Source organism: Dromaius novaehollandiae, chromosome 12 (assembly GCF_036370855.1).
Source record: "Dromaius novaehollandiae isolate bDroNov1 chromosome 12, bDroNov1.hap1, whole genome shotgun sequence".
Lineage (NCBI taxonomy): Eukaryota > Metazoa > Chordata > Aves > Casuariiformes > Dromaiidae > Dromaius > Dromaius novaehollandiae.
In genome coordinates, this window is record NC_088109.1 from 10,670,731 (window position 1) to 10,697,729 (window position 26,999).

A 26,999-nucleotide genomic window follows, 5' to 3' on the forward strand; every position below is an offset into this window, starting at 1 on the left:
TTCCTTTAAGAAAGAGTGAGGATACATTGAAACAACTGATGATTCCAAGCATCTAAGCCTGTTCCCTGCCAGCTTCAAGAACAGCAAAGTAATGCAGTCTTGATTTGTTATTCTTCATCCAACAACTTTATTTTTTAATGGTAGCAACAAACTACAAGGAAAAGATAATGATATAAAATGTTTAGGAATATCCACTTGTTTTGATCAAGCATTTTTTCTGCTTGCACAGTTGTTGACTGTGCAAAAACTCAAGTTACGTGTTGCTTTTCAAGGAGTGTGGATCTAACTGAACCTTGAATTTCTGTCAGATATAACTTCTAAAAGCATACTCCGTTTGAGAAACCTGATTGAATCACATCAGATTTTATAACATTTATAAAAGGCAAACATATAACTTCAAATATGGTAGTGATGTGAATGGTGTTAATATATGCACCATGAGTTTTACTAAGATGCAAATCAGCTATCCCAGTCCTAAGCTGCTTCAATGTATCGTGTTTCTGCTTTCATTTTTTTACAGTATAAGAATATAGTAATTTTTGTTAGAATAATTATAACTTACAGGTGGTATAACAGGCATCAACTAGTATCCAGTTCTTTCTAAAATATTTCATAACCTAGCATTTGTCATAAAATTTTTGTGTTGGCACCTGCCTGCCTTTTGAGGCTCACTGTGGATTTGTGGAGAAATATTCCCAGGATCTTGGAAACTATCCATAATTTACAAAACTTGCTTCATGTTTAGTTTATCACAAAGATTAAATCTCTAATTACATTAGGTAGCATAAATCAGGTTGAAATGAATCTGTGATCCTAAATGTGGTTTAGTAATGTAAAATATATATTATTTGAATTGTACCAGACTAATTTATAATTTGGCATTAGCATTAAACAGCTGCTACCTTGAAGTGTATCAATTTGCTATACACAAATTTAAAAAAAGAGTGGGAAATAGTTCAGACACTATTTTGTCACCGTCTGTACTTTCTCCACAAATTACAAACATGTGGAACTGCCTATTTTAATACTAGTTATCTTGGGCCAAGAGGTTTTCATCTTTGAGAAACTCCATGTTACAATTTACCTACCCCAAAGGAATCGGATGACAATCTGATTTAATGTAACTCCAGATTTAAAGTAACAATATTACAATATACATTCCTCTTTTATATGTTTTTTTAATGTACTATATATGAATTGAGTACATTTCTCTATAAATGTTTCCAGATGAAATATATCATCTTATAGATGCACAGATAGGCACAGTAACTCAAACTAAATAGAGAACTTACCCTTGTGTAAATTAGAATGACAAAAATAGACAAGATGTAGTATATAATAACTTCCAATGAGCTTTTATTTTTGTATGTAATTACCAGAAATTAAATAACCAGAAGACTGATTCAGCAATGAAGCTGACTGGAATTGCCAAGAGGAGGTTGGTAAATACAAATTTTGCATACTGAATTATGTTTAAGAGAATTATTTAAGTATATATTTATCCATCTACCTCTGTCAGATCCCCCCAAAAGAGTGACTGCATTGCTTCACTGTTCTTTTTTTTTTCTCTTTTTTTTATTTTAAAAAAAGAAGAAAAAACGCACACATTCTGTGAAATCAATTTTTTTTAACTGATTAGCCATTGCAGCCCCAGGCAACTAACTGGTTAATCAGAGTTTGTTTTTCATCTGGGTATATTCAATCTCGAGCTCTTTGTTCAGCATACCAGCTTCTGGCTTTCCATATTCTGTATTTGTTTTTCTGAATAAACTGTAGTCCCCCAGCACAATGTGCTAGGGGAACACAAATGGTTGGATACAATGATAATCATCACCAGCAAGCTAACCTGTAATTGCCCCGGCAATGAATGTTTAATAGGAAGATGCTTAAATGCATTTTACAGATGTGATTGCAGATTTATCAGCTGTTAGTATGTGTGGGTAAACTTCTCTGTGACATATCAGTAAACATCACTCTCCCACCTCACACGTACGCCTCCTGATTGTCTTTTTATTGGTTCATATCCTGATGTAGTTCATCCTCTCAAATCTGATAAATCTTTGGAAAGTATGTCTCAGGAGCATTAGGAGTACAGCACACATGGTCAAGCATGGGAGCTAATACCGTTGGTAGCAGAGACTTACGCTAAACCTGACTGAGAAGTCTTGTAGACCCCACTAACAATGTGTTTTTCTGTAGGGAGCTCACCTTGTCAGGCAATTAATAGCAAATATCGTATTTCACCAATATGCTTGTATGAACTGTTGCATATATCAGTTGTGAGCTGTTACTTCCCTCTGGAATCAGTGGAAAATGCTTTATTAATATGTTTGGACTTGAATCCATGGTCCTGTAAGCTCATCTAATTTGGGTATTCCTATTTATGGTAAATGGTATTCTGTAATGGTATTATTTTTGGTAATCTCAGTTAAACTAGAATAAATAAAAGGTAAATAAAAGGTAGAGGGGACTGGGGCCACTATGTAGCATATCGTCTCACCAACAGGAAACTCAAAACATAGTTGTTTATAATCAAAGTGCTGGAAACTTTGTATAAATGGAAAGTTAAACATAACTCAAGTAAGGAATTCAGAAGCCCTAAATTTGGTGTGGGATGGGGGGAAGAAGCTCTCTTAGCTAGGTAAATAGGAAGATAAGAGGAGGGGACTTCGTTGGGTCAGAAGTTTACAACTGTAAACAGACTACCAGTGTGCTTCAATCTCGTCAGCGGTATAGAAATATGATATAAAGGCAAACAGGTTTTCGGGTCTTCCAGAACCAGGGATCTGCTATTGTTAGCCATAGCGAGTTTTATTTACTTGGCGACATGCCTCTGTCTGTGAGGCTTCAGGTTGTGTCCTCATGTTAAGAGGCATTAAAACAGCTTGTGAAGTTTTGTAGGCCGTGTGGCAATTAAAACTTTAGCCAAGCGCACCATTTTGTGCCTAGCTTTGTCATGATCCTACGGGAGAATCTATCAGTGAAATTCTCCAAACGTCTGCTGTGTAAAAAGGACCAAAACAGGAATGCCAGATATCAGGAATTATGTTAGCTGATAACTTGTCTGCTGTCTTGTCTACAGCTCTGAGATGGCATGGTTGCCAGGGCACCCCTGGCAGCTGGGGAACTGGACCTCAGTTTTCTGCTCTAGTATATCACTAATTGTTTTCAGGTGTTTTTGTCTAGCTGTCAAATGAAGATGGCAACACTTTCTTCTCCTCTTGAAAGGGGTAAAACCTTGAAGGTTGAAGAGTATCATCATATTATCATCACGGATGCCAGAAATTACCCTGACTGTAGTGCAGACACAGAAGTCTTTTTGGTTTGTTTGGAGCGTGACTAGGTTCTGTTTACTTCCAGGATGTAAAAACCTGTTGTCTTGTTGAGATTTTGGATACCAGTCAGTTTTTATAGTATCAAAGAGGAAGCCATCTGAAGCCACTAGAACAGCCTGTAAGAGAGAGACTGATACAAAGAGGCACCACAAAATTTCTTCAAAATTGCCTCCAAATCACTAAATCATCCGTCAGTTTTCCTGTGCACTAGATAAATTAGTGTGTCATTCTGGTTATAAAGCCGGGAGCTTCTGCCAAGAAAGAAAAACTCTCAGTGGTGACCCACCATGCAAAATTAATTTGGCCAATTAAAGATTATAACTGCTACATAGTAACATTCTGCACACCCAAATGTTTCTGGCCACTCTTTTCCATAGAAAATGTAGTAAGCTGGTTATGGTATCTATTTTTTCAGTGCAGAAATGAGTTCAGTTATGTGAAAGTCCTTTGGCCTTCATCTCTGACAGAAGAGCTTTTCAATTGTCCACAAAAACCTGAAAATATGAAAGGAACGTCAGATTCTTGCCTGTATTCAGTTAGCCTCCTGCATCTTCCTAATTCTTTCATTTAATGTTTCTCATGATGTAACTCAATGTTCTGACTCATGAATAGTTTGAGAGAGTGGTCTGAATCTTTGCAAAATCATACATGTCTTCTCCCAGACACAGATTTGTTGAAATAAATTACTTAACTTGAATTATTTTAAGTTATTAGCTATTAAAACCTAATAAATCAGAAGTAGGAAATTGAAAAATGAATCAACAGAAATATGACCTGCTAGCATATTTTGCCAAACAATTTTAGCCTAATCCCTGAAGTCTGAAAATTTAACGTAGTCATCCAACCAAGTATGGTCCAAAATCCATACAATTGTTGATTAAGCTCTGAGGCTAAAAAAGGTGAATACACCCGGGCATACCGAAAAACATTTTCAATAATCTTGTTATAAGAGAAATTCCAAGTTCTGTCATGAGAAATGGTTATATATTTATCCTCTTGTTCAGTTATGCCAAAGCCATATGCAACAGAGGTGGGTTTTAATATTCCATATTACTGTCCCATGAAGCATAGAATATCAAGACAATTGAAAACCTTTCTGGGTGCATCCTCATTTAAGTCCTGATGTAGTCTGAGACACAGCTGGACCACCTGACCTTAAAGCAGGCTTCTGACAGCCCCCGAATACTGTTTTTCATCTTTAGTAAAACAATGACTGTGTACCCCAGGCTGTTCCGTATACCTGGTTGTTCTTCGACCAGGAATATTTGTAACTATACCTAGGACAGGAATACCTTTCCTGATTTTAGGTCCTGCAAATATGTTTGTTTCTGCCTTAGAAGGTACCGTGAAACTAACTTTACAAAGCTTAAAAAGAAAAAGAGAAAAAAGCTTTTAGGGTTATGCATGGATCGCTATCAGATCTTAGGATCACTGGGACTTTTTATTTTTGCCAGTGGAAAATGTTATTAAATAAAGTCAGTAGCATGCAAAGGTCCAAGCGCAGACGTATGCATCGCTGGTGTTCTGGGTTGAGGTGTTCGAGGAGCTTGTCCTGGACTGACATGCACGAGTAGGTTTGTGGCCTTGCTGTGTTCATCTTTTGTTTTCCAGCCGCTTCTAAATGGATCACAGATACCTCCGCAGCTGAATGACTCCATGTTTCTTTGCTGCAAGAAGACACAACTTCCCCTGTTGTGCTCTGGACCTATAATTTTGTAATCAGACATCAGAGTCTGATTGTCATAATTGTGTGCCTAATTTGCATTCAGAATTACCAAGCTTATGCATGTCAATTAGATATTTGAGTCCACAATTAGATATTGCGCATTCTGGTAATTGCACATGGAAATTAGGCATACAGTTGCATGCAAATGTTTGTGCACACAGTTGAACAGATATCCAATTCAAACCCAGGTAATTCAGATGTTAATCTGCGAGGCCTCCAATATGACAGCAAAGAGAGCTGAGTTGGACCAATATTACTTCTTGTGTAGTTTATTACTAAAAGAGCTATTTTAGATGTAAAGATTAAATTTAAACACGTTAATGGCCTTTTTAGTCATTAAGAGCAAAGGGATTCCTGCTTTCCAGGATCTGTTTGATTAGAAGGTTATTTAAAGGGGAACTGAGATGTGTTACCATAAAGCCTCATTTCATGATAATCTATCTTTTTTTAAATTGATGAGTCAGTGACCTGACACTTACTCAGTACAAGTGGAGTTGAAGTGCCTTGTAGCTTGCAAGTGCATGTGGAAGGCACCAAATTATGGAGTGGAAGTTGCATACAAGTGTGGACAAGTTGTAGAGAAATTCTGAGAGAGGCGCATACTAGGCTGAAACATTGGTATCTCATATACAAATGAGACAATGCTTTTGAAAATAACTTGCCTTCTCTAATCGCAGAAGGGATGCTAAAACATGACCACGAGTGCATTGCTGTACTGACTGGGTGCGTAAAATAGGAAAAACTGAGTAGGGATTTGGGTTTTTCCCATAAATCTTTCTTAAAATAACAGTTATTATGGTCCAGCATGGCAGATGATAGCTGTGTCAACAGTATGTTCTTCAAAGTCAGAATAAAGTGTTACTTCTTGTTATTGAGTAAAAAACAGTCTCTCTGTAAAAAAGCAATGAAGGCAATAGCACATTTTGATTGTTTAACAACCTCAGCTAGATGTAGCGTGAACTATCTGAGGAAGCTCGTCTTTGTGCTGCCTGTAAAATGCAACACGACTTCTTTTGGTATGGATCCAATTAATGCCATGCATTCAGGGTACCTGGTATGATAAAAAGCAAAATGGAATGTTAAAGCAATGTTAATTTACATGCTGTCGTGTGATTTTTCTAGTGGACATACAAATACAGTGTTGAAATATTCAAACAACAAAGACGAGATTGAAAATCCTTCAAAGATAGAGAATGGAGTCTTAATAAAAAGCACAAATGCGTTTTAGTAGTTCAGTCCTGTTGCAGAATCACCTGGTAGCATCTGTTCTCTCTGAAGCCTAGAGGCAGAGAACATTGATTTGTTAAAATTCATAGTGCATGAAATCGATTTTTAACATTTTTACTGTTCTGTATATCAAACAAACGTCACTATTACATTTATGCATATATCAACAATATATTTTTCAGAACATATATATGTAGTTACGGAGAAAGAAAATATTTGTTTTTCTGACAGATCGCATAAAGTGAATTATACACTAGAGATTATGCAGTTTACTAGTAATTTTTAGTATTATGCCATATGTTCATATGTTATAATGTATATGCATTGTCATAAACTTTCCACAGCATCTATGAAATGTTCAGAGCTTGTATAAACTCTCATTTTTTTATAGCAAAATAATTCTGGGTTAATTATTGAATAGTAATGTATTTCAGAGAGAAATGTAAGTTGTAATAATACTTAACATATCCAATTTATGAAAAAGTAAGATTAGAGCCTTATTTCCACTATAAGATATGGCTTTATTAGTTTTCAGAGAACTCTGTTTTGGTATGAAACCCTTGGTTAGTGTAGAAGCATCTGTGACAGCTGTCAACTAACCTCAGTCCCACGTGTCTGAGAGAAGGGCTGTGAGAAGGGCACAGGGCTCTTTCAGTGGGTTGAACTCTTCTGGTCAATACACAACTTTGATGTTTTGAAACAGTTTTTGACATCAGTGAAATGAATAATAGTAAACTGCTTGTTTTCTGTATTTTATCTAACCATTAACACTTTCAGGTTTTAAAATATCAGTTATATGTGAAAATGATTTTGCTAAGATGCTTCCTGAGAAATTTTGTAAAGAATTCCAATGAGAAATTTTAAATTCATGTGAACTTTAAATATTTATTCTGGAAAATGGATGTATTTTCTGAGTTTCACTGGCCTGTACTTTGGTTAATCTTTTGTGTATGGATTAATGGCCACATGTTTTGAAGCCAATCTGAGTATTGATGTCAGTGGACTTCAAGTCTGATTGTTACTGTGTTTCAAACTGCGCTGGAAACCACACTGCCTTGCGCTGCTGGCCGGTGAAGTAGCCCCAGTCTGGGAAGCTGCCGCCTTTGCATTCCGCTCTCACTTTCCAGCACACATTAAATGAAGAATATGGTCATGTGGCTTATGATCAACTTAGACCTAAATTTCAGAGATGTTTTGAAATGAAAAATGGGATACAAAATAACAGAGGAAAATATCAATGCATTTATCGAATATTTGGGTATTTTATTTTCATTCCCATTTTTATTATTACTCGTAAAAATATGAAGAGCACAATTTAAGGGACAATAGTATTTTAATTCCAATACAAACATAGTTAGATTTGATTTTGTTGAATATAATAATATTTTAAGAAAAATGTATGATGTATCATACTCTTTGTATGAGTATGCTAGTATTCCTCTAAAGGATCAGACCATCTCTATACCTATTTATTGAGCAAACTTTTTCATCCAATAGTGGAGACTACAATAACTGCTGACAAAAGCATTGTCTCGCTTGTCATTTCCCACCATTTATGCCTTCATTTTCTTATTCCAAATGAATTATTATATTTAAAAGTAATATCTAAAATAATTATTAGTACTATGCAGATACTGACTAGTGTTTACTAAAATGAAATATGTCTTAGTAGGGGAAAAAAAAGTACATTTTTTGGTTCAGCTGTATGTGAGTTTATACTATCCCTACTAATTTAGAGTAGCAAGACTTTACCTTTTGGCTGCTCAAAGTATTGAGCTGCAATGAATCATATTTACTAGGTCACTGTTAACTAATTTTTTTGAAGCAGCCCTTTTTCTATGGCAGTAGTGTATACTTCAAAATTGCATAGAGATAGGATGCAAATTTCTCCATTCCAGCTTACTGAAATTTAATAATGAAATAGGAAGTACTCTGCTTTCCAACATACTGCTGTAATATCTTTTTATTTTCCAAAAAGAAAAAAAGTTTCCATCATAGAAAATTAGAGGAATGATTTGTTTTCTTGTTGATTCTACACATGGTGTCCTTTTATGGCAGAATGGTTTGTTATATTGTATTTAAGGATATATTGCTCTTCTAAATCTAAGAGACTTAACTTCCTTATCCAAATGTATTATTTTCAGAAAGAAGTATCCAGTGAAGTACTACTATTGTTTTGAAAATGTGTTACTTAGTACTTCACAGCTTAAAATTTCTCTCAAAAATTACAGTTTAACGTGCCTGTTTTGCCCGTATCTCATAGGAATGCCATTTTTTTTTGAGTTTCCTTAATCATTGATATCAATATGTATGCTTTTGCAGTATACTGACAAACAAACTTTCTTGCTCATGTTTCAGCATTTCAGGGAACACCTTGACAAGCTTTTTGCAAAAGGAATTGGAATGCTGGACATTGCTTTAAATGAAGCTTTCAACATGCTCAATGAAGTAAGTTGATGCTGTTTAGATGTGACCTGCTGACACTTTTCCTGCTATTTAGCAATTACTAGCAATTGTAAGATAATAAATTAGAACTGATTCAAAAATGGGATGATGATAAAGTATTGCCTTATAGAACAAAATTGTAAATCATCTATATGTGATGCAAGATGCAAGCAAATTGACATTTTATATTTACTGACTTTATATTTATATATTTGTGTGAGTATATGCATGGTATAAACCTACACATACATGTATATTAAATCAAGTTTATTTAAATAGCTGGTGGAGGTGTTAAATAATATCGGTAAGATTCAGATTTCCCATTTTTAGATGATTCCTTTTCCTTTGGAAGGGCCAATGTTTTAGGAATTACAGAAGTTGCTGTATTTCATAAACATTTAAAAAATACACACAATTATTGCAATCACTAAATGATTGCTCATTGCTTTGACTTTTGGCCTGATAATTAATACTCCTTACAGCTTACATGAAAGGCGTTATTTAAACTTTATTTTTCAAAAACTCTAAGATAGTAGGAGAAATATAGAATTTCTGCCTAAAAACGTAACATTTGGAATCATTTTTCTCAGCTCAGAGGTATTAATATTATTTTTACTATTTATCTGCCAAAACTTGAGGCCAACTTCTGATTTGTTTCAACTTTCCTGTGAATAATGTCTATGAACAGGCAGTCAGTCATTGCAATCTGAACATCATGAAAATGGAGATAATCCAGTGCAGAGCATCTAATTTTCCTCCCAAACTCCACTTAAAGTTAATGTAGCATTCTTAGTACTCTAGGATACTGTCCTTGAAAGAATATTTTGATTAAAATCAGGCCTTTTGTCTTTGCTGACATGTTTTTCCTCACAAGGCGTACATCAGTCTTAATAGCTATCATGAAAAGCTTTTATGTAGTATATTTCAGAGGTTTTTTTTTTATCAATTTTGGCAAACATAAAGTATATTGTTATGCTGTATATTGCAGCAGAGAATAATTTTAGCAATATTGAAATATTGCTAAAAATATTGATTCAACTGACTCTATGCTTCCCTGAGAATGTGTATTGGAATAAGTAAGGAAAACAGGAGAAAAATCAAGGGCAGTAATAATGAAAGAAAAATAGTATGAGGAAGAAACCCAATGAAAATAAAATGGTACTATGAAATTTTTCTTGTGATATGATGAAAGCTCTACATGGTGTTTTATGAGTAAAGCCTCTGCTTATAACTTTTGTTAAGATGAGTCTAGTTTTAAGGTTTCTGTAAGGGAAACTGGTTTTAGCTTTTTTTGTAACTAATTACAAACAGCTCTCTTCTCCAGGATCTCTACACTAATGAATACTTATAAAATTATAAACTGTTACATCACAAAGCTATAGCAAAGCTCATTAAGCAAGACATATGTAGCAAATGCTATTGTAAAAGGCTGAAACACCAAAGATGTCAAAGGCTGGAGGAGATTTTAAGGAGGGAGAAGATGTGAGGTATTTCAGTTTTCCTCGGTCTCAAGGCTAACGGGGAACTCGTTCAAGATGGGTGCTTTCATTTATGTCCAAGTGCCAAAAGCCCAGAGGCGAAATACTAGCTATCAGTGATCGATGAGACCTGAAGAAAACTTGAAGTCTTTTCTCAGGGCATACCCATTCCAAGAGCTGGAATATTAGCTGCATCTTATTTCAAAATGATGCTACATGTAGTCTCCACCTAACATTTTCTAAGGCCAGGTTATATCTGTGGATTCTTTCAGAACGCTCCATCTGGCCCAGGGTTCACACTTCTTAAAAGACGGCTGACCTCTTGTTCTTTATAGCTTGTTTGGGTAACCATTTAGCTGCATATGAGAGTCAGGAAAAGCAACTAAACACCTTCCAACAGGAACAACTCCTGCCAGAAGGGTAGATGTTACAAGCAAGCATCATCAGTCTGTTAAAACATTTCTGATAGCTTTCTTTTAAAGCTAATATTAGCAGTTTAAAATAAGACTAAAACTGCTTTGGTGTTTCCAGAAAAGTTTTTCCTTCATTAAAAAAAAATTTTAAGATTATATATGTTTTCTTTCTGATAATCTAAATGGATTAGGAGACAACTTTATCCTGATTTAGAACACCTACATATGGAGAAAGATTTTTTTTTTTTTTTTTTTTTTTTGAGAGAAGAGAGAGGGATCATCTAGCAAAGGCAGAGCAACATCAGATGGCTGGCAGGTGAATGAAAACAAAAATCATGTGGACATTTAATGGTTAAGTAACCGTTAAAATACATTACACAAGATTTGGTAGATCTTCTGATGCTTTACGTCTTTGAATCGAGATTGTTTAAAGGCTTTTAAAAGCTTTTCCAGAACAACAGAAAAAGGGGGATTGGCCTACAATTCAAACATGAGATAGTAATTTGATGCCCAAATTATTGGGTTGAAATGTATGTACTATATTTTCTAGGTGATCAGCAATGTTTCTTCTATTAAATTTCTGGTGTTTTTTATGATGAAGGTATAGTTCTGTGTGTTTTTAGGCTGTTCTAACTCCTGCTGCTGCTTATCAAAGGGGTCCCAGTTTATGTCCACAAGTAGAGATGGATCTCTTGTGGTATGGTGACAGCTGAGCTGCTGGTAGGAAGGGCAAAGGACATTTTTCAAATTAGTGGTAGTGATGGCTAATTCCAAGTATTTCTGATTACACTACATGTTTCTCAGAACAATTTGTCCTTCTTATAGCTTCAGACTTCATATCCAGAAAAGTTAAAAACATAAATTAGTATTATTTATCAAGTTTAAAAATTCAGAAAGAAGTTTACTGTGTTTAGTAACAGGATTACAAAAATAAACAAATCCACACAGTGTTTATACTTCCTGAACTGTAACAGATTCCAGAGTGAATCTTCTCAGTGGGCCAAACTGAGAGTATTTCTGGCTCACCACTTTCTAGTATGATCCATTTCCAAGAAATCTATAAACTTTGTATCTTTAGGCACCAAATAACTACTATTAGTTTGACCTGCAGGAGTGTGTTACAGAACGGTAGCTTAAGTGTAGGATGACAATTTAGACCCCTGTCCTTCTGCTTGATAGTTCAGATCCAGAACTAGTTTTCTTTGTCATTCTGTTTGAACAAGGCATTGGAGAGCTGACAGGGATACGTCCATTAGAAATGGGGATTGATTCACCCTCCCTCTCCAGCCAAACTGATGGCTCTGAAAAGAGAAACTGTTTTAAAGACTGCAGCTTCTCTCTCTTACACTTAGATACCTTTCTTTCAGTGTAAAGGTATGTTCCAGGGAATTAATTCCTGTCTCACTAATTAAATTCAGTAAAACTCACTGTGACTAAACTTAGTTGCTTCTTGTGCGTTAGTAAGGAAAGTTGAAAAAGAATTTTTGCTTTCCATTTTTACCCTTAATGAAGATGTAATATGGGCATATTCTGACCAGAGCTTTTTTCATGTCATGAGTGTAGAAGTTTAATTTCTCTTTTTGCCCAACATTTTGTAGGACATCTATTTTTTTAGCTTCACTAGCCTTATTAGATCCCATTTTTAAAAATCATGCATCTTAAGAATATATGTGTGCTAAGCTCAACTGGATTTTAAGAATCCAGAGCAACTAATCATAATCAGTGAGCTAACAGAAAACAGAAAAAAGAGCTATGCCAGCTGACATATTTAGAAACTTTATTAGTTGTCATTCACACTTACCAGGGTCCTCTTGGAAAGAAATGTTACTAAAATCACAAATACAATGAGATAAAACCCTGTTCTTTTTTCTTTTCTTTTCTTTTCTTTTTTCTGGTCTCTTTCAGTCTCTTCCTTTCCCCTTCTGTCAACTGAGCAAATATTTGTGAAAAATTTTTAAAGCCTTTCCCTAAGTATAGTCATTCCTTTTGGAAAAAAACACTAGTTTGCTGGGGAAAAAAAAAATCTTGTCTAGGACAAGTAGAAAACTGTCTTTCAATTGAAGGATGCACCTTGCAAATAAGACCTCAAAACAAAATATTCTCCAAAGGGCTTGTCTTGAAAAGTGTGGCTGTCTTTATGCCGTATGTATACATGGATTAGCTAATGGTTCCAATTCCTTTGTATTCATCTTGAAGCATAATATTGATTGTTTTTTCCCGGCATAAAATCTACTCTGTAAGATGAAAAGATGACAAATACCTTCCTCCACCCACTGGCCACATGTTCACCCAGACTGTGGAACATGCCAAAAATGACAATGGGAAAAGCTGCAGGAAGTAATGAGCACTCCAGCTTTTTTGAACAGAGATATTGAAAGTTTCATTGTGGACAGAGAATATAGACTTAGAGACCAGATACACAACAATAAATATCAACCAGCCTCAGCACAAAACATGTCCTAGACTTGCCCTCCAAATCTGTGTAAATTGAACAAAATATTGCAGTCAGTGATCAAGAAAACCTGAAAGTCAGGATTTTTTTTTTTTAATCTGTGAGGCAACTGATGTTATAATGATGAATATGGTATAAAAGTCTCATTAGATAAACAGATAGCTGTGGGAATAAAGGGAACTCGTGTACTACATACTGAATTATCTTATGGTGAAGGAGTTGCTTTGATCTGTAAGGCTGTGAAGGATCATGCTTACATGTATGCTCAGATCTGCTCAAGCTGGAGTAGTGACTGTTTCCATTTATACTATAAAAGGAAATATAATAGCTTCAAGCATTTTTGCATATATGCTTCAGGAATTCACAGTGTAAAAACTTTTCTATTACAGACAGGCATATCGACAAAGTCGCTGAAAACCGCTTTTAAGTGGTGTAGCCAAGAAAAAAGGCTACTTAATCTCTCTTTAAAAGAATACTACTAACTGTTTTCACCTACAGTATGTGACCTTTATGTGACATTAATCTATTCTTGTGAATTGCAGGTTAGCTAAGGATGTCTCACGTTCAATTGAAAAAGGGGAGAAAGAAAAAAGCTTTCTCTCAGAAATAGTCTTTTGAGATTCTGGTTGGGTTTTCAGAATGCTTCAGGGGTAGGGTAATTAAACTCAGTTAATTTTGTCTTGCAATTACCTGCATTTCAGTTTCAGTATTTGCCTAGATTGTTAAGACCTGAAGATGTTGATACTGATGTCTTAGAAAGCGCATTTTAAATCCACTTCCAACTTCTTTCCAGCCATTGATTTATGCAGTTTTCATTAGTTGCTTAAAGAATATAGAAGTGCTTGGTACAGTAGCTAGGCACCTACTATATCATGTGACAACTGCAATTATCTCTTTTGGCAATAAATGTGATCTTTGCAGTGATTACCTTTAAAAAAAATCATAGCCAATTAAATAAAATTCTGTGACATTTCAAAGACTGTTAATCACAACCAAACGCTCTAAATGTCAGGATGCATTGAGATTTTTGCTGCTAACTGATGAATCACTGAGTTAATTGTAGTTCATCATAAGGCCCTTGTCATTGTTATTATTATGGAAAACACTTACATCACTCTTGCTATTCAATAAAAATAAAGTTCTAGCCAAATATGAGAAGATATTACTCATCAAAGCATTTGAATTTAATCACATTCTTCAAAATATTCAAACAACAGATAAACATGTAGAATAATACAGATGCATACAAATATTTTAAAATAAATATATGAAGGCACTCCAACTCTGTTAATTGCCTTTTTTAATATACCTTGCCTCTTTCAAAATGTGTTGTCCATATGAAGAGCATATCCCTTGACAAAGTAACTTCATCTTTGAGGAAATGTTGGATCTAAGATCGTACTAATGAAGGAATCCTATCTTAATCATTCTGGGTCTGGGTAATACTGGAAAAACTGACATGACTGAACAATTTTTGTTTAAGGGTAGACTACCTTGCAGTTATCACAGGTAAGAGTTTTCACAAAGGCAGTGATCAGAATATAGCTAATTTGCTGTAAATCCACATTTGTTTCCCTATAAGTAACATGCTCCTGTAGCCAGTGTACATCAGCTGAGGTGCAAAAGGAAACTGATCTAGAGGAGTGCTGCAGAGGATGTAGGTGGTTGCTGAAGATTACACAGATGTAGAAATGAAACTGCTGAAACCCATCATCCACTCTTTCCTACTGTAGATGTGTGTATAAAGATGAGATTTTAGCCATTAAGAACTGTTTCTAGAAAAAGGTCTTTAATGTTATGGGAAGAACAGTGAAGAGTAAGTGAGGGCAACTAGACTGAAGAAACCTTGAAGTCATAGCAGTTGTTGGCCCACATGAAACTAGAATACTCCCAATAAATTTAGCTAAAATAGTCCAGAAGCAGTCAGAGACCCTGAAAGGTAATTCAGCTTTAAATTTAGATACTTTTTTCTCAAATGGAATCACCATTTCTTTGGGCACTGTTCAGTGCAGGTAGGCTGATGAGGTGGGACAAGATAATCAGAGAACTATCACTTGGGCTTCCTCGTTATGAAGAGAAGGATGGTAGGATGAAGACTTGTCTGACCTCAGACTTGCTAATGTATCAGAAAATTACATAGGAAGAGAACAAAAGCAGATTGCTCAGCTCTTAGAATCTATCTAAGCATTAGCCGAACACAGAGAAAAAAGCATTTGTGCTGAAATCACAGGTTATTGGTCTTTTCACAGATTTTATTTTAATGTTTTGTACAGAGTAATTAAAAATCAGATAATTTGCCAACTTTTTATTTTGTTGCTAAAAGATGGTTCACCAGTGTTAAGTTTGCAGAATACAGAAAATATTACAAACAAGAACTTATTGTGGAATAAGAGCAAATGGAGCAAGACGGATTTAAATTTAACGCACCAATTACAGAATTAAAAAATCAAGGCTTAGTTTATGGCTCAGTCCAATTGACTTGCTCTTTGACCATGAGAAAATCACATCTCTCTGTGCAGTGATGAAACTTTCTTTCTGTACTCCAATGGATATGTTGATTGCTGTCTAAATACTTGTGCTTTGGTACTGCAGCTTGGATTACTTATGTGTATCCCTTCTGAGTAATAGATGAATCTGAAAATATATAAATATTAACTTAGTTCTCCCAGGTAAACATTTTTATGAAAAATAACAAATAGGCTGTAATCCTCCACTGAATAGTCACACGTCTCTATATCAGTGCTGTACCTTCTGTACTTCGCAAAAAATGGTCAGCGGTTCATTTCTTCTTCTGTCCTTTTAAAATTTTATTTTAAAACAAAGCAAACCATGTGTAGTTACATCAATACATACCATCTATCCAAAATGGGAAAAGTATGGATTCTGTATGTTCTTTACATATACTTTTAATTTGGGGAACTGCTATTTTCAAGCTGATAGAATTTAGATATATAATGAATCCTTCTGCTCTTAGATAATCCACATTACAACTCAGTGGCTGCATAGTAATGATGATGAAATGTTTTCAAGCTGAGGCTTTCTCCTACTTCTGTTTGGTAGAGATTCTACAAGACCTGTGTCTATCTAATCTCTTCCTATCTATCTCCATCTAACAGGAATGTGTTGTACTCAAATTAATGTTTCCTTTCACAGTTCAATCACACAGGACAAGGAAGTATTTGCAGCCAGGCCATAATGCTGATTACTGATGGAGCTGTGGACACATATGATACAATATTTGCAAAGTATAATTGGCCAGATAGAAAAGTAAGTACATTATTCCTTTATTTGATGGAAAATTGAAAGCTTCTCATCCATTATAAAGTGTATACCTAATGAAAAATCTTCCTAATGATTTAAAAATATTTTGGATAACTGGATGCTTCTCTAACAACAAAATTGATACTTATATGGTATTGCTTGAGGGTAGATATGGCCTTTTACTGTAATAATGAACTTTTTAGGATAATAAGATATTAAGGAAGTCTTTCTCTCCAGGGTATGTTCTTGACCATTCTATAATGTTTCCCTAATGAGACGGCATTAAACATGGAAAATTTTCCTTTGCTTGCTCCCAAAATGTTCATTAATAATTCAGTGCTTTTTGAAGCTAAAGAGGGTAGGTACTATGGATCATGATATGTGAATTGTTTACTATGACTACAGAAGGAGCAGATGTAGTGCTTTGGTATATTTGGTTTATGTCTATTCATTTGGCAAAGTGAGAGGTAGAGTTTGCAATTAGTGAGAATTTACTAAAAATTAATTTGGTTCTATCAAACTATATGAAGAAATTTGTCCAGAACTTATCTACCTCATTACATGACATGTGGATGTTATGTGCTGATGCAGCAATGCCTTGCTGTATTTCAGTGATAAGAGAGGCTCTGATAGGTCTCCTGTTTGAATGTGAAACAGTTTCATTTCCTTCTACACTTTTTGTCTTCTGTTCCTCTAAAACAAATGTGGGTTGTTCAGGAAGCTTTTGTCTTTTGAGTTATCTGCCGTGTTTTATACCCGTAGAAACAAATAACATCACTGCTCTAAATGCTGTTTGAGCAAATAAATGATTAATATGCAAGTGCAGTGTGGGGTTTCAGTATTCTGCGGAAAAACATAGTAGCTTTTACTTTTTAGTGACGTTTCTTTCATTTATAAAATCGCATTTGTTTTCTGTGTTTTTTTGTTTTTCTTGTTTACTTGAACTTAACATCATCTATTAGCAATTAAAGAGCAAAAGAAAATGGGAAATTGGTGACTTTTTACTGATCTTCTGAAAATGTTATGTCTATTACTGTCATTACCTGTAGTAAAAATGACATGCATCTATTTCACTTTCTGATGGCTAAGACCTTTTATTCAGAGAATGTAGAATAATGACTGTAACTGCAGTCTGAAGATGTATTTTTCTCTTCAGAGACCTTGTTCTCTCCTCCTTGCTCAACTCCTGTAACTTCACATTCTAAAAGAAGAAAGTTCACTCTTTCTGTGCTCTTACCACAACGCGCTGGCAAGTCCTTCATCTTCAACAGAATGCAAGGGTGCATTCTGTATTTGTGTGTTTTGAGATCCGTGATACTTTTCATGTGAATTGATGATAGCTTTTGTGTAGTGGAAGGAATGAAGAAGTCTATTTCTTAATTGATGCATTTAGATGTAGACATAGATATTATGAAGGATATTCCACTGGATGTCAAGAGTTGTCAGCTTTGGTGTTTATTATACCTGTTTGGGTCACATCTCAACTGGCAATGTCAGTGTTTCTAAAATAAAACAGAATTATTTATTTCTACTTTGTGACATGCAGAAGTATCTCCTTGAGGTAGGATGATAAGCTATGTACAAGTCAGACCAGGAGGAGAATACTTGACCTATGATTTTTTTCTCCTTAATTTTCTTCAGTGCTTTTCAGTTAAGTTATTTGTTGTTATTTATTCAAAAATATTTCCTACCTTTATTATACTGTATTTGTTATTGAAGATAGGTAAACAATAATAAGTGGCTCTTCAGGGGAAACATTTTGTACTGATTTTTCTGTTGATGAATTGGATGGAAATTTAGGGCTTTATAAAATGTATTTGTCAATTGAAATTACTTACCAAATATTTCTGGAAAGAAGAACATATTTGTGCTGTAACTTGTTTTCCAGCTGTTTAAATATTCAAAATGTGATCTGTTTTTATTAGATGGGTCATATGTTATGTTTTTACTTCCTAAGAATATGAGTGCAATTCTTTGATACATCTTGTATCAGCTGGCTGTGCTCATATGAATGCCTGATATTAATATAGTCTCAGCATATCTCTTAAATCCTTCTTTGATCTGTCCTTTGTATTGACACTTCTCTTCTAATGTCTGAAATTAATTATTTTAATTGTTGCTTCTTCAGACTACAAACGTTTATAAAACACAGCAAACGCTTGCTTTTTCCTTTTTTTTTTTTTTTTTTTTTTTGATTCTCAGATGTTAGCAGACACTTTTCTCCTGATGTGAATGGTCTGTGAAGTGTTAATTTTAGCTGTATGATTCAATAGTTGCTATTAATTTTTTAGTTAATTAAAACTTGTAATGGTGCAAGATTTTCTTGATCAGATGAAGTATGAAGAATTTTCACTCAAGGAATATATAAATATCTCAACTTCAGTAAGCTTTTAAATAAACTACAGAATTTAAACAAATTAAGTGGCAGATATGAGGAATATGACTGAATCTACATTATCTTTGGAATTTGAATGAGTATTTGTGGCATTTCCCTCCCCACTGTTTTCTAGTTTTGGTAAAATTGATTAACTTTGTAGACCAGCACTGGTTCTTTTTTATGCAAAAATAACCCATTTTGTTCTACTGGAAATGAAGCTTAAGAGTAAAAAAGAAAATTATTAAAAATCATATCTCGTGGCCAGTCTTTCCTCTCTTACTCACTTGGATATTACCCGTTGTAAGTCTTCAAGGGTTTCGTGATAACTTTTTCCTACATCTAGCAAACACTGACTTCTACAGAGATCTACAGAATTGCTCAGAAGGACAAATGTGCCTTGCACTCTGAGGTCTTGTATTTTCTTAAACCATAGATTTAGTTCCTCTCTTAAGAAGGGGAGGAGAACAGAGGGAAACTCTCCGTATCATATGAAATCAATAAGGAAAGAATTTTCTGAAGCAGTCCAGCTGATTATTTTCACAAACCCTTGTACTATGTATTCCATGCGCAAGGGAATTGTTATATCTGAAAAAACAATACATAGTACAGCTGTTGCAATGAGCAGCAGGATAGATTTCCTTTCGGGGACACTTTCTTCTGCCAAGGAGTAGCAGGAAGAATCCTACCTTCTACAGCAAGCGCACTGTAGAAGAGGACAGTGTGTGCAAGGAGTAGCTTTTAGTTAATATGTAATATTCTACCCAAATCTTATAAAATATTAGATGTATTAGACAGTTTTCTAAACTTTATATTAGAAAATATACAGTGGATAAAAAATTCAAATCAGTTTGTCTTTTGTTCTTCCTGAAGTATTTCAGTTTGAAAAATATTTCTGTGGGTGCGATAACGCGAGAGAACTTTCAGTGTTTTGTGGGTTTTGTTTTGTTTTAGAAAGGAAGAATTTTTGAAAATGAAATATCCTCCATAAGTGAATGTTGCAATGCCATTGTGCCTAAAAATTATGCATGCAGTGCACTTCAAGATCCTTTGCATTTGCAGGATGCCCTCTTTCTAAAGCCACCTTAATATTTGTAAATCACATCTTTGAGCTGTGTAGCAGTTTTCCTTTCTAGCTTTTTATTTTCCTCTAGTCTACATTGCCTTGTCGTCTTTCTTATCATTTATGTTTTTCCTGTCACTTTGATAGTGTGGTGGACGGTGATGGACAGAGTAATAGCTCTAATTCAGAAAAGTTCTTAAGTTTGTGCCTTTCTCAATTACCATGTCAGCTAAGCACCTGTTTTAGTTGTATTTTTCTCTGTGTTATATAATATTAAAAATGCTATCATTAGTTATAGCAGAAACATCTTGTCACTTGTAGAAAGGAACAAATTCTATAAACACAATTGACAGAAATCTTTGTATAACTGTGAAGACTTTGCCAGTTTGTCAGTGACAATCTCTAAAAATGAAGCGAGTGAAAACATACTTTCATTGAGTAAATAAAAAAATTCAATTTTCTTCTTTTTTCCCAGGCCATCCAAATCTTTGAAAAAGGTATTGTTTTTTAAAAAAGATGTGTAATCAGGGATGAGACCACTTCATTACACACCCTTGTAGATATATTCTGCTTGGCAACTGGCAGAAGAGCTGCTACTTTCTAATAATAAAAATTTTGCTGTGTTAAATTTTGAAAAAAGAACTCTGTGGCTCCTATATGTAGCAGAAATGAAGGCATTTCTTTATTTTGGGACATTGGACTGATTTTGTTTATGAGCTAGAGAATTATGACCATGAAAAGGCTATTCAAAATTACTTTCTGGACTGCTCTTTTGAAAGAGGGAACATTTTCAATATACTGTTTTTTGTTTGTTTGTTTTATGAGCTTCTGTCTTCCTTACCAGAAAAAAATCACTTTACCATTTTCTTTCCATATTTTCTTCTCCTTAAAATGTAAATCTCGTAGTGCTATTTCTATAGCACACCATGTTTTATTTGTATGGCTAAGGCACTAAGTTGTTAATGTCTATTTACTTTTTTTGTTAGTCCTTACATGGAAACTTGCACTTGAAACAGCTAGAATCTCACACATTGTAAATTAGTTTCATGCCATGTACATAATTTTTCTCATTCATGGAACTTTTATTCAGTATTTTCAAGCTTCTGCATTGCATTTATGGCAGATCTGCCATGTAGATACTGCTCTTACCTATTTCACTATGTACCTTATTTAAAGCATGAAAAGAGACTGTTGTTTGGGTAAAAAAAAAAAAATAGGAAAAGATATTCTTTCAGGTTTGCTCCCAAGAAGTAAGTAGTACCACTAATTGTGTCTTCTTAAATAACACAATGCTATTTCGTTTCACTTGGAAGATTCCAGGAGGGCATTCATGGAAAATTTCTGGATGCTAAACCTAGTAAATCCTGCTAAAATGCTATAGCACATCTAATAACTAAATTACAATGAGATCAGGGATATTATAATGCGCTCTGTTGAAAATCATTTTAGTCAGTAATTGAGAATTAATAAACTTGGAACAGAAGTTAACTTCTTAAAGAATATTTAACATATTTTGATATTTTAAATTTAGCAAGATTGTTCTCAGTAAGTTGAGACACTGAAGAGGAAAATGTTCTAGTAAATCCTTTAATATAGATGGCTGAGAAACACCTTAAAACATTAGTGACTTGGCAGCACCTCCAAGAAGCCTCATGATCCCTTTTTGCCACTAGTTAAAATGATCAAGTGCCTGGATATTTTGCAATGGGGGTCTTTTTCTCTCTTTTTTCCCTATTGTATTTGTCCTACTATCAAGTTCTAGACTTCTGTAAAGCCTATTTCCCCATTGCTCTGGGGCACCTCTAAAGTATTTCTTCCATGACCATGATTCAAGGAAGAGTTTAAAATGCCATTGAGACTAAGGGACAGTAGGAATGTAATTAAAGTATATAAGCAAATATTTTTGTGAAATTTCAAATCATGAAATTTGTGGGCTCTGGGGAGAGTTCATTTTGTATGGGAGAGAAATACTTTTTCGTCTTCTTCTTTCTGCTTGTGAACTAGTACAATAAGATTGAAGGTAGTTTCCGTCAGGGCTAAGAATTCTTTTAGGAAGGTGAATGTAAAGAATACTGCAATGGGATCTTGATTTCTACCTCTAAATGACTGTGGTCCAGAAATCAGCTAATGCTGCCTGAAATACATCTGAACAGAACTGTTGAAATTACAAATAAGCTAAATAGAATTGTTCTTTAAAAATCAGGAAACTAAGGGCATTTTAGGCTGATTTTTCAGCTGCTTTATATGAAAGTGTTGTAGTGTGGAAGATCTCTGGGCCTATATACAAAACTAAAAATTATCACCCCCAAATATGCTGGATTTAGATTATTTCCTTATAGTATTCTATTTTAGGAGACAATAATAATCACATGGTGACTCTTTAGCTATGTGGCACTTTAATACAGGATCAGTACTTATAGTACATTTAATTATATACAATATTATGTTTTCTTAAATAAAATATTTGGTCAGTACTGGTGACTACCAGCGACTTGGTTGCTGAAGACATTTATTTCAATACGCTGATTTATAGTAGTAGAGATCTGTGAAATAAATATTTAATTTTAAAATGCTGGGGTTTTTTTAACTTTTTCTAAAAATCTGCTTAAGGAGTTAGTAAAGAACACCAATGGTCTGTTGAGCTGCTGTATATGAAATGTGAGTCTGAGTTTTGGGTATATGTAGAATTCCACAAGTACTTAGATTCTGCAATAGGAAGGGCAAATACTCTTTCCTTACCCTCCTTCAGCAAAGGAGGATGAAAAATGTGACACATTTTCACTTGCATTGTCTAAAAACAATCCTAAAGGCAAACCTGAAATCACCTGGAAGCTGCAGGAAAACGGGTAGCTGCATCATGGCATCATATTGGTGACAAATCACCTGCGTTACAAAGCACTCTGCAGATTTTTAACCAAGTCTCTGTAGTTTAGGAACCTGCTGATGTTGGCAACATGGAACAGCAAACTGAATGCCCTCCCTACAGTGTCGTCTGGATATTATTACATTGATTTTCTTCCATCCATCCTTCTTCTCTGAAAAGACTGAAATAATTTAAAGGAGAATGATATTACTGCTATACAAACTGTGTGCTTGATACCTGGTTACTCTTCAAGAACCAAAGGTGGTGGTGGTCCAGGCATGTTATAGGTCTTTCAAGCTATGACATAACTTATGTTAATTAGCTATGTTTTTAGGCTCCCCTGAAGTGTGATGAAAGATTGGGTAAGAGATCAAACAAAAGTTCTTGATTTGGGATAGAGAGAAGCTACTCCTTGCAGAAATGGTTGAGTTGTAGTTTCCTGCCTCATCTGCAATATTTGGAAGAATTAAAAAAAAAAAGTTTCTCTCACGTTACTACTTTTCCCTTTTAGTTAAAGAAGAGAGAGAAAGAGACAGGTATCTGTTTCTACTTGTATTCTCTAATATGAAACTCAAGGTTAAGAATTCGTTTTTAGGCCAGTCTTGGTTTAATTTACTGTGAAAAAACTTTTTTTCTGAAATACTTAAACCCAAAAAGTAAAGGTTTTTTTTGTAAAGATAAGGGTAATTGAACCTTATCCTTTGGGTATATGTGGATTGCCAAAGGAAGGATTATTGCCTCTCATATGCAGAGTTATATGGTTGGCTAGAATCATATAGTGGCTAATGCTTTCTGAATGTTTCAGGAATTTTAGCTGAGATGATCATTTATACACAATTTAAATGTATATCCAAAGTGCCATTACCCTGTTAACGTCTGTCATGTAATCGAGAGTAGATACAAGAGTAAATTACCTATGAGTCATACCGAATAGCTAATAAACATTGAACAGTCAAAATGGAGGATAAACTGCAATCTGAAATAGATTGTCCAAACTATTTTTCAGGAACTCATGAGTATCAAGGACATAAAAATCGTATACTCTTTACTAGCAGGAGAAGTTCATTTTTATGTAGTGCATTTTGGAGACATTAAGAAAGAGTTCCAAAATTTAAGATATAATATGTATATGTAAGACATGCCTAGATGACTACAAGCAATCACTAGTTGCATCTGGCATAAACTCTGTATCACTGAAATATGTGGCTGAAAGCCATTATTAACAAGAGAGACCAAAGTATTGTAAGTAAATCTCATAATAAGAACCTGACATCTTAGGGATTCTGTTTACTAATCCACAAAGTGAATATAATAAAACGTGACCTGACATTTGAAGCACTGTAAGGTCTTACTTTTTTTTCCTTTTTTTCTTTTTCTTTTTTTTGAGGAGTAATTATGCCAGATGCAAGACAGTTAGGGTAGGTATTGTAATTGCACAAATATGCCTGTTTCATTCTGTGTCTATCCTTGAGGTAGTGGCTTTTGTGAAGAATTATATCAGCCATTTAAGGAAAATAGTGAGATTGTTTATTTCTTGAAGTTCTTCAACAACATGATAAAAACTGTATTTAGTTATTGTGGTTTAAGTTGGACAGTGCTGCAGTTGTTCTGAAAGCCAGGATACAGTTCTTAGTCTGTTTGTTTTTACTTGCTTCTCTTTATAATTTATGCATCTTCTGAGAAGCCAAGCTGAACAGAGATGTTAGAGGCTCCACTAGACCTCTTCTGGTTTACATGGGTAGCTTAAACTCTGTAAAATATTAGGAATGTATATTGTTAATAGTGAGTAACCCAGCAAAAAAGTGATTATAGTTGTGTATGAGACCTGTTTAGTCCAATGTGTTTGACATAAAGTTAACACAGTATTTCAAACAATTCATTTGGATTAATAAATAAAAAGTATAAACAAGAAGAAATTGAAGATAATGTTGGCTTGAAGGTCTTCATTAATTACCTGTTTTGAAGTTTGGCTTCTGGAAGTAGCTGAAATTATCAGAATCTATATTGAGGGTTGGGTTGTGATTGTGTGCTGCCCAGGGCAAGGGACAGCCTTGGTGAAAAATATGTTAGTGAGAGAGACAGAGCTAGCGTTATACTCAGTCATCTCTATTTCCCAGCTGCAGCCTGAAATATGAAGGACAGAGTAGATCTACAAGTTTGCTTGCCTTATAACTGTACTTTCTGTTCTGTAGAGTACAAGATATGAAGTGAAAACTTTTGCTTGAGTGAAAACCTCACTCATAGTTCAGAGTAGGTGTTCAAAAACTCTATTTATGGTGCTTTTGGCCTCTTTTTAATACATTTTAGAATATATTGTAATAAAATTTTAATTTTCTAGTTTTTATAGAATGCATGATTAACCCACATTCCGACACAATTATTATATTGTGGGCACGCGTTAATAGGATTCAAGACATTTTTATGACTAACAAGAACATCCACAGTTACATGTATTAATACACGTAGAGGAGACAGTGCAATGTAACGAGGTGAGGCTTAAATAGTAAAAGTGGTTTATTGTATCTTTCCTAACCAAGGAGTCAGATCCATTGCTGGTCTGATGAGTTATGGTGATTCCAGTAGTCTGTAAGTAATTGGTAAGTACCCTGGAAAAATACAGACCAACACAAAGAAATGTTTTTTCTATTTTCAGACATTTTCATCTGGGTGCCAAAGTGTATTTCTACCTAGTTTGTATGGTCCATTCTTAGTTCATTCTTGGATCATTTTTCCTTTAATGACATTCTCATATACTTTTATTTTATATAACTCTAACTGAATTAAAATAAGTCAGTGTGTGTTGTTTCGTTGCATACTGAGGCTTTCAGTTAACTTCTGGTGGATATTTACGTTGAGTTGAGAAGGTTGGTAAATTGCATGTTTAAATATCAAATCTCAGGAGATGTTTGGAAGGGGAATGTTACAAAGGGAGGAAGTTAAATGTTTGGTGTAGTATTCTCTTGCTGGCATCCCATTACATATAGTAAATGGTATTTCTTGCTCATTTTGCTCTGAGAGGCCAAATTCTGCTGGTTTGGAAGTGTAACAGACATTGTTTATATATAAAATTATTACTCATATATACCATTTTCCCAGAGTACCTCCCTGTTATCCTTCGTGGTGTCTGGCTATAGAACAATCCTGCAATACATGCACATATATCAAGACTCTACTGAAGATTCATTACATGCAGTGGATCATATATGTGTCATTTAGTATTCATTTCAGCAAAGGACTTACATATGTGAGTTATTACATCCCTGCTAACCAAAGCAACGGATTCAGACATACATTAAAGTGCTTTACTGAATTAAGAACTAAAGAAGTTATCCAAACACTCCCCTCTTTAGAACTCTGTTGTGGGTCTGCTGATTCCTTCCCAGCGGTTGAATCTTTAACTACATTAAACTACATTAAGACTAACTAACATTAGTCTTCTGTATTTTATAGAATAAGCGTTTAGAGTGCACTGTTTGTTTATCTCACTCTATTTATATCTATTCTGTCTAAACTGGCATAACAGCATTACCTATAGTCTTAAACTTCTGAAAAATGTGATAGTCTCTGTAGACTTAAATTTGTGCCCCATTCCCATGTGCAGACATCTGCTGCAAAAAATGATTAAAAACAAAACCCCCGTTCTTCTCTGCAAGGTTCCAAATACTGTCATCTCATAATCCTCTCTACTATCCTTACCGTAAATGTGTCTGTGCAAAACTGACAGAGATTTGCACATCTGAATAAATACGTTCTGTTTCTAGGGGATAACACTTGTGCATTGACTTCTGTTAAGATTTAAGCTTGGTTACAGAGGTCTTCCCTTAAGAGTTGCTGAAACCTTTTCCCTGGATTTTAATGTTAAAGTTAAGTTCAGGGCATTGTTGGATGCCATAGAATACAGCGGTTCTTATCCTACCACCTTATGTCATTAGACCATCAAATCTTGAAAAAAAGTTGTATTTTGAATTGTCGAAGAGGATTTTAAAATGCATTGTAATAGCAGAGTCTGTGTCACAGTGGCTGCTGTTCAATATGCCATTAAGAAAATGGAAGCAGCTATAAATACTGACTTATAACACAAACTTCAAAATGCTTTATATTGAGGTTCATAAAATAGGTCACCTATAGAGCTAACAAAAGAATTTAGAAACATTTACTGTTTGCTTGAATTTTCATTCTTCTATATTGTTTTGGTAGCTTATAACAATTGAACAGGGCTTTTTAGAGGAAGAGATTTCTTTAACTCAATCATTTTGCATGTGTGTGCATGTATATATAGAGTGTGTGTGTGTAAATTATATGTATATATGTAGAGAGAGAATCCAGAGTATGTTGGATACCGAGTAAGAATTTCTGCTTTTT

General features: G+C 34.6%; 1 protein-coding gene across 2 annotated transcripts in view; it reads left to right on the plus strand.

Moving 5' to 3' along the window:
• CACNA2D3 (calcium voltage-gated channel auxiliary subunit alpha2delta 3) overlaps window positions 1–26,999 on the plus strand; it is a 478,082-nt gene that overhangs the window by 215,334 nt on the left and 235,749 nt on the right. For both annotated transcript variants that reach the window (XM_026096289.2, XM_064518911.1), the window contains exons 10-11: window positions 8,647–8,736; window positions 16,230–16,343. In XM_026096289.2, coding sequence (XP_025952074.1) covers window positions 8,647–8,736; window positions 16,230–16,343 — 204 coding nt within the window. The remainder of the gene's footprint in view (window positions 1–8,646; window positions 8,737–16,229; window positions 16,344–26,999) is intronic.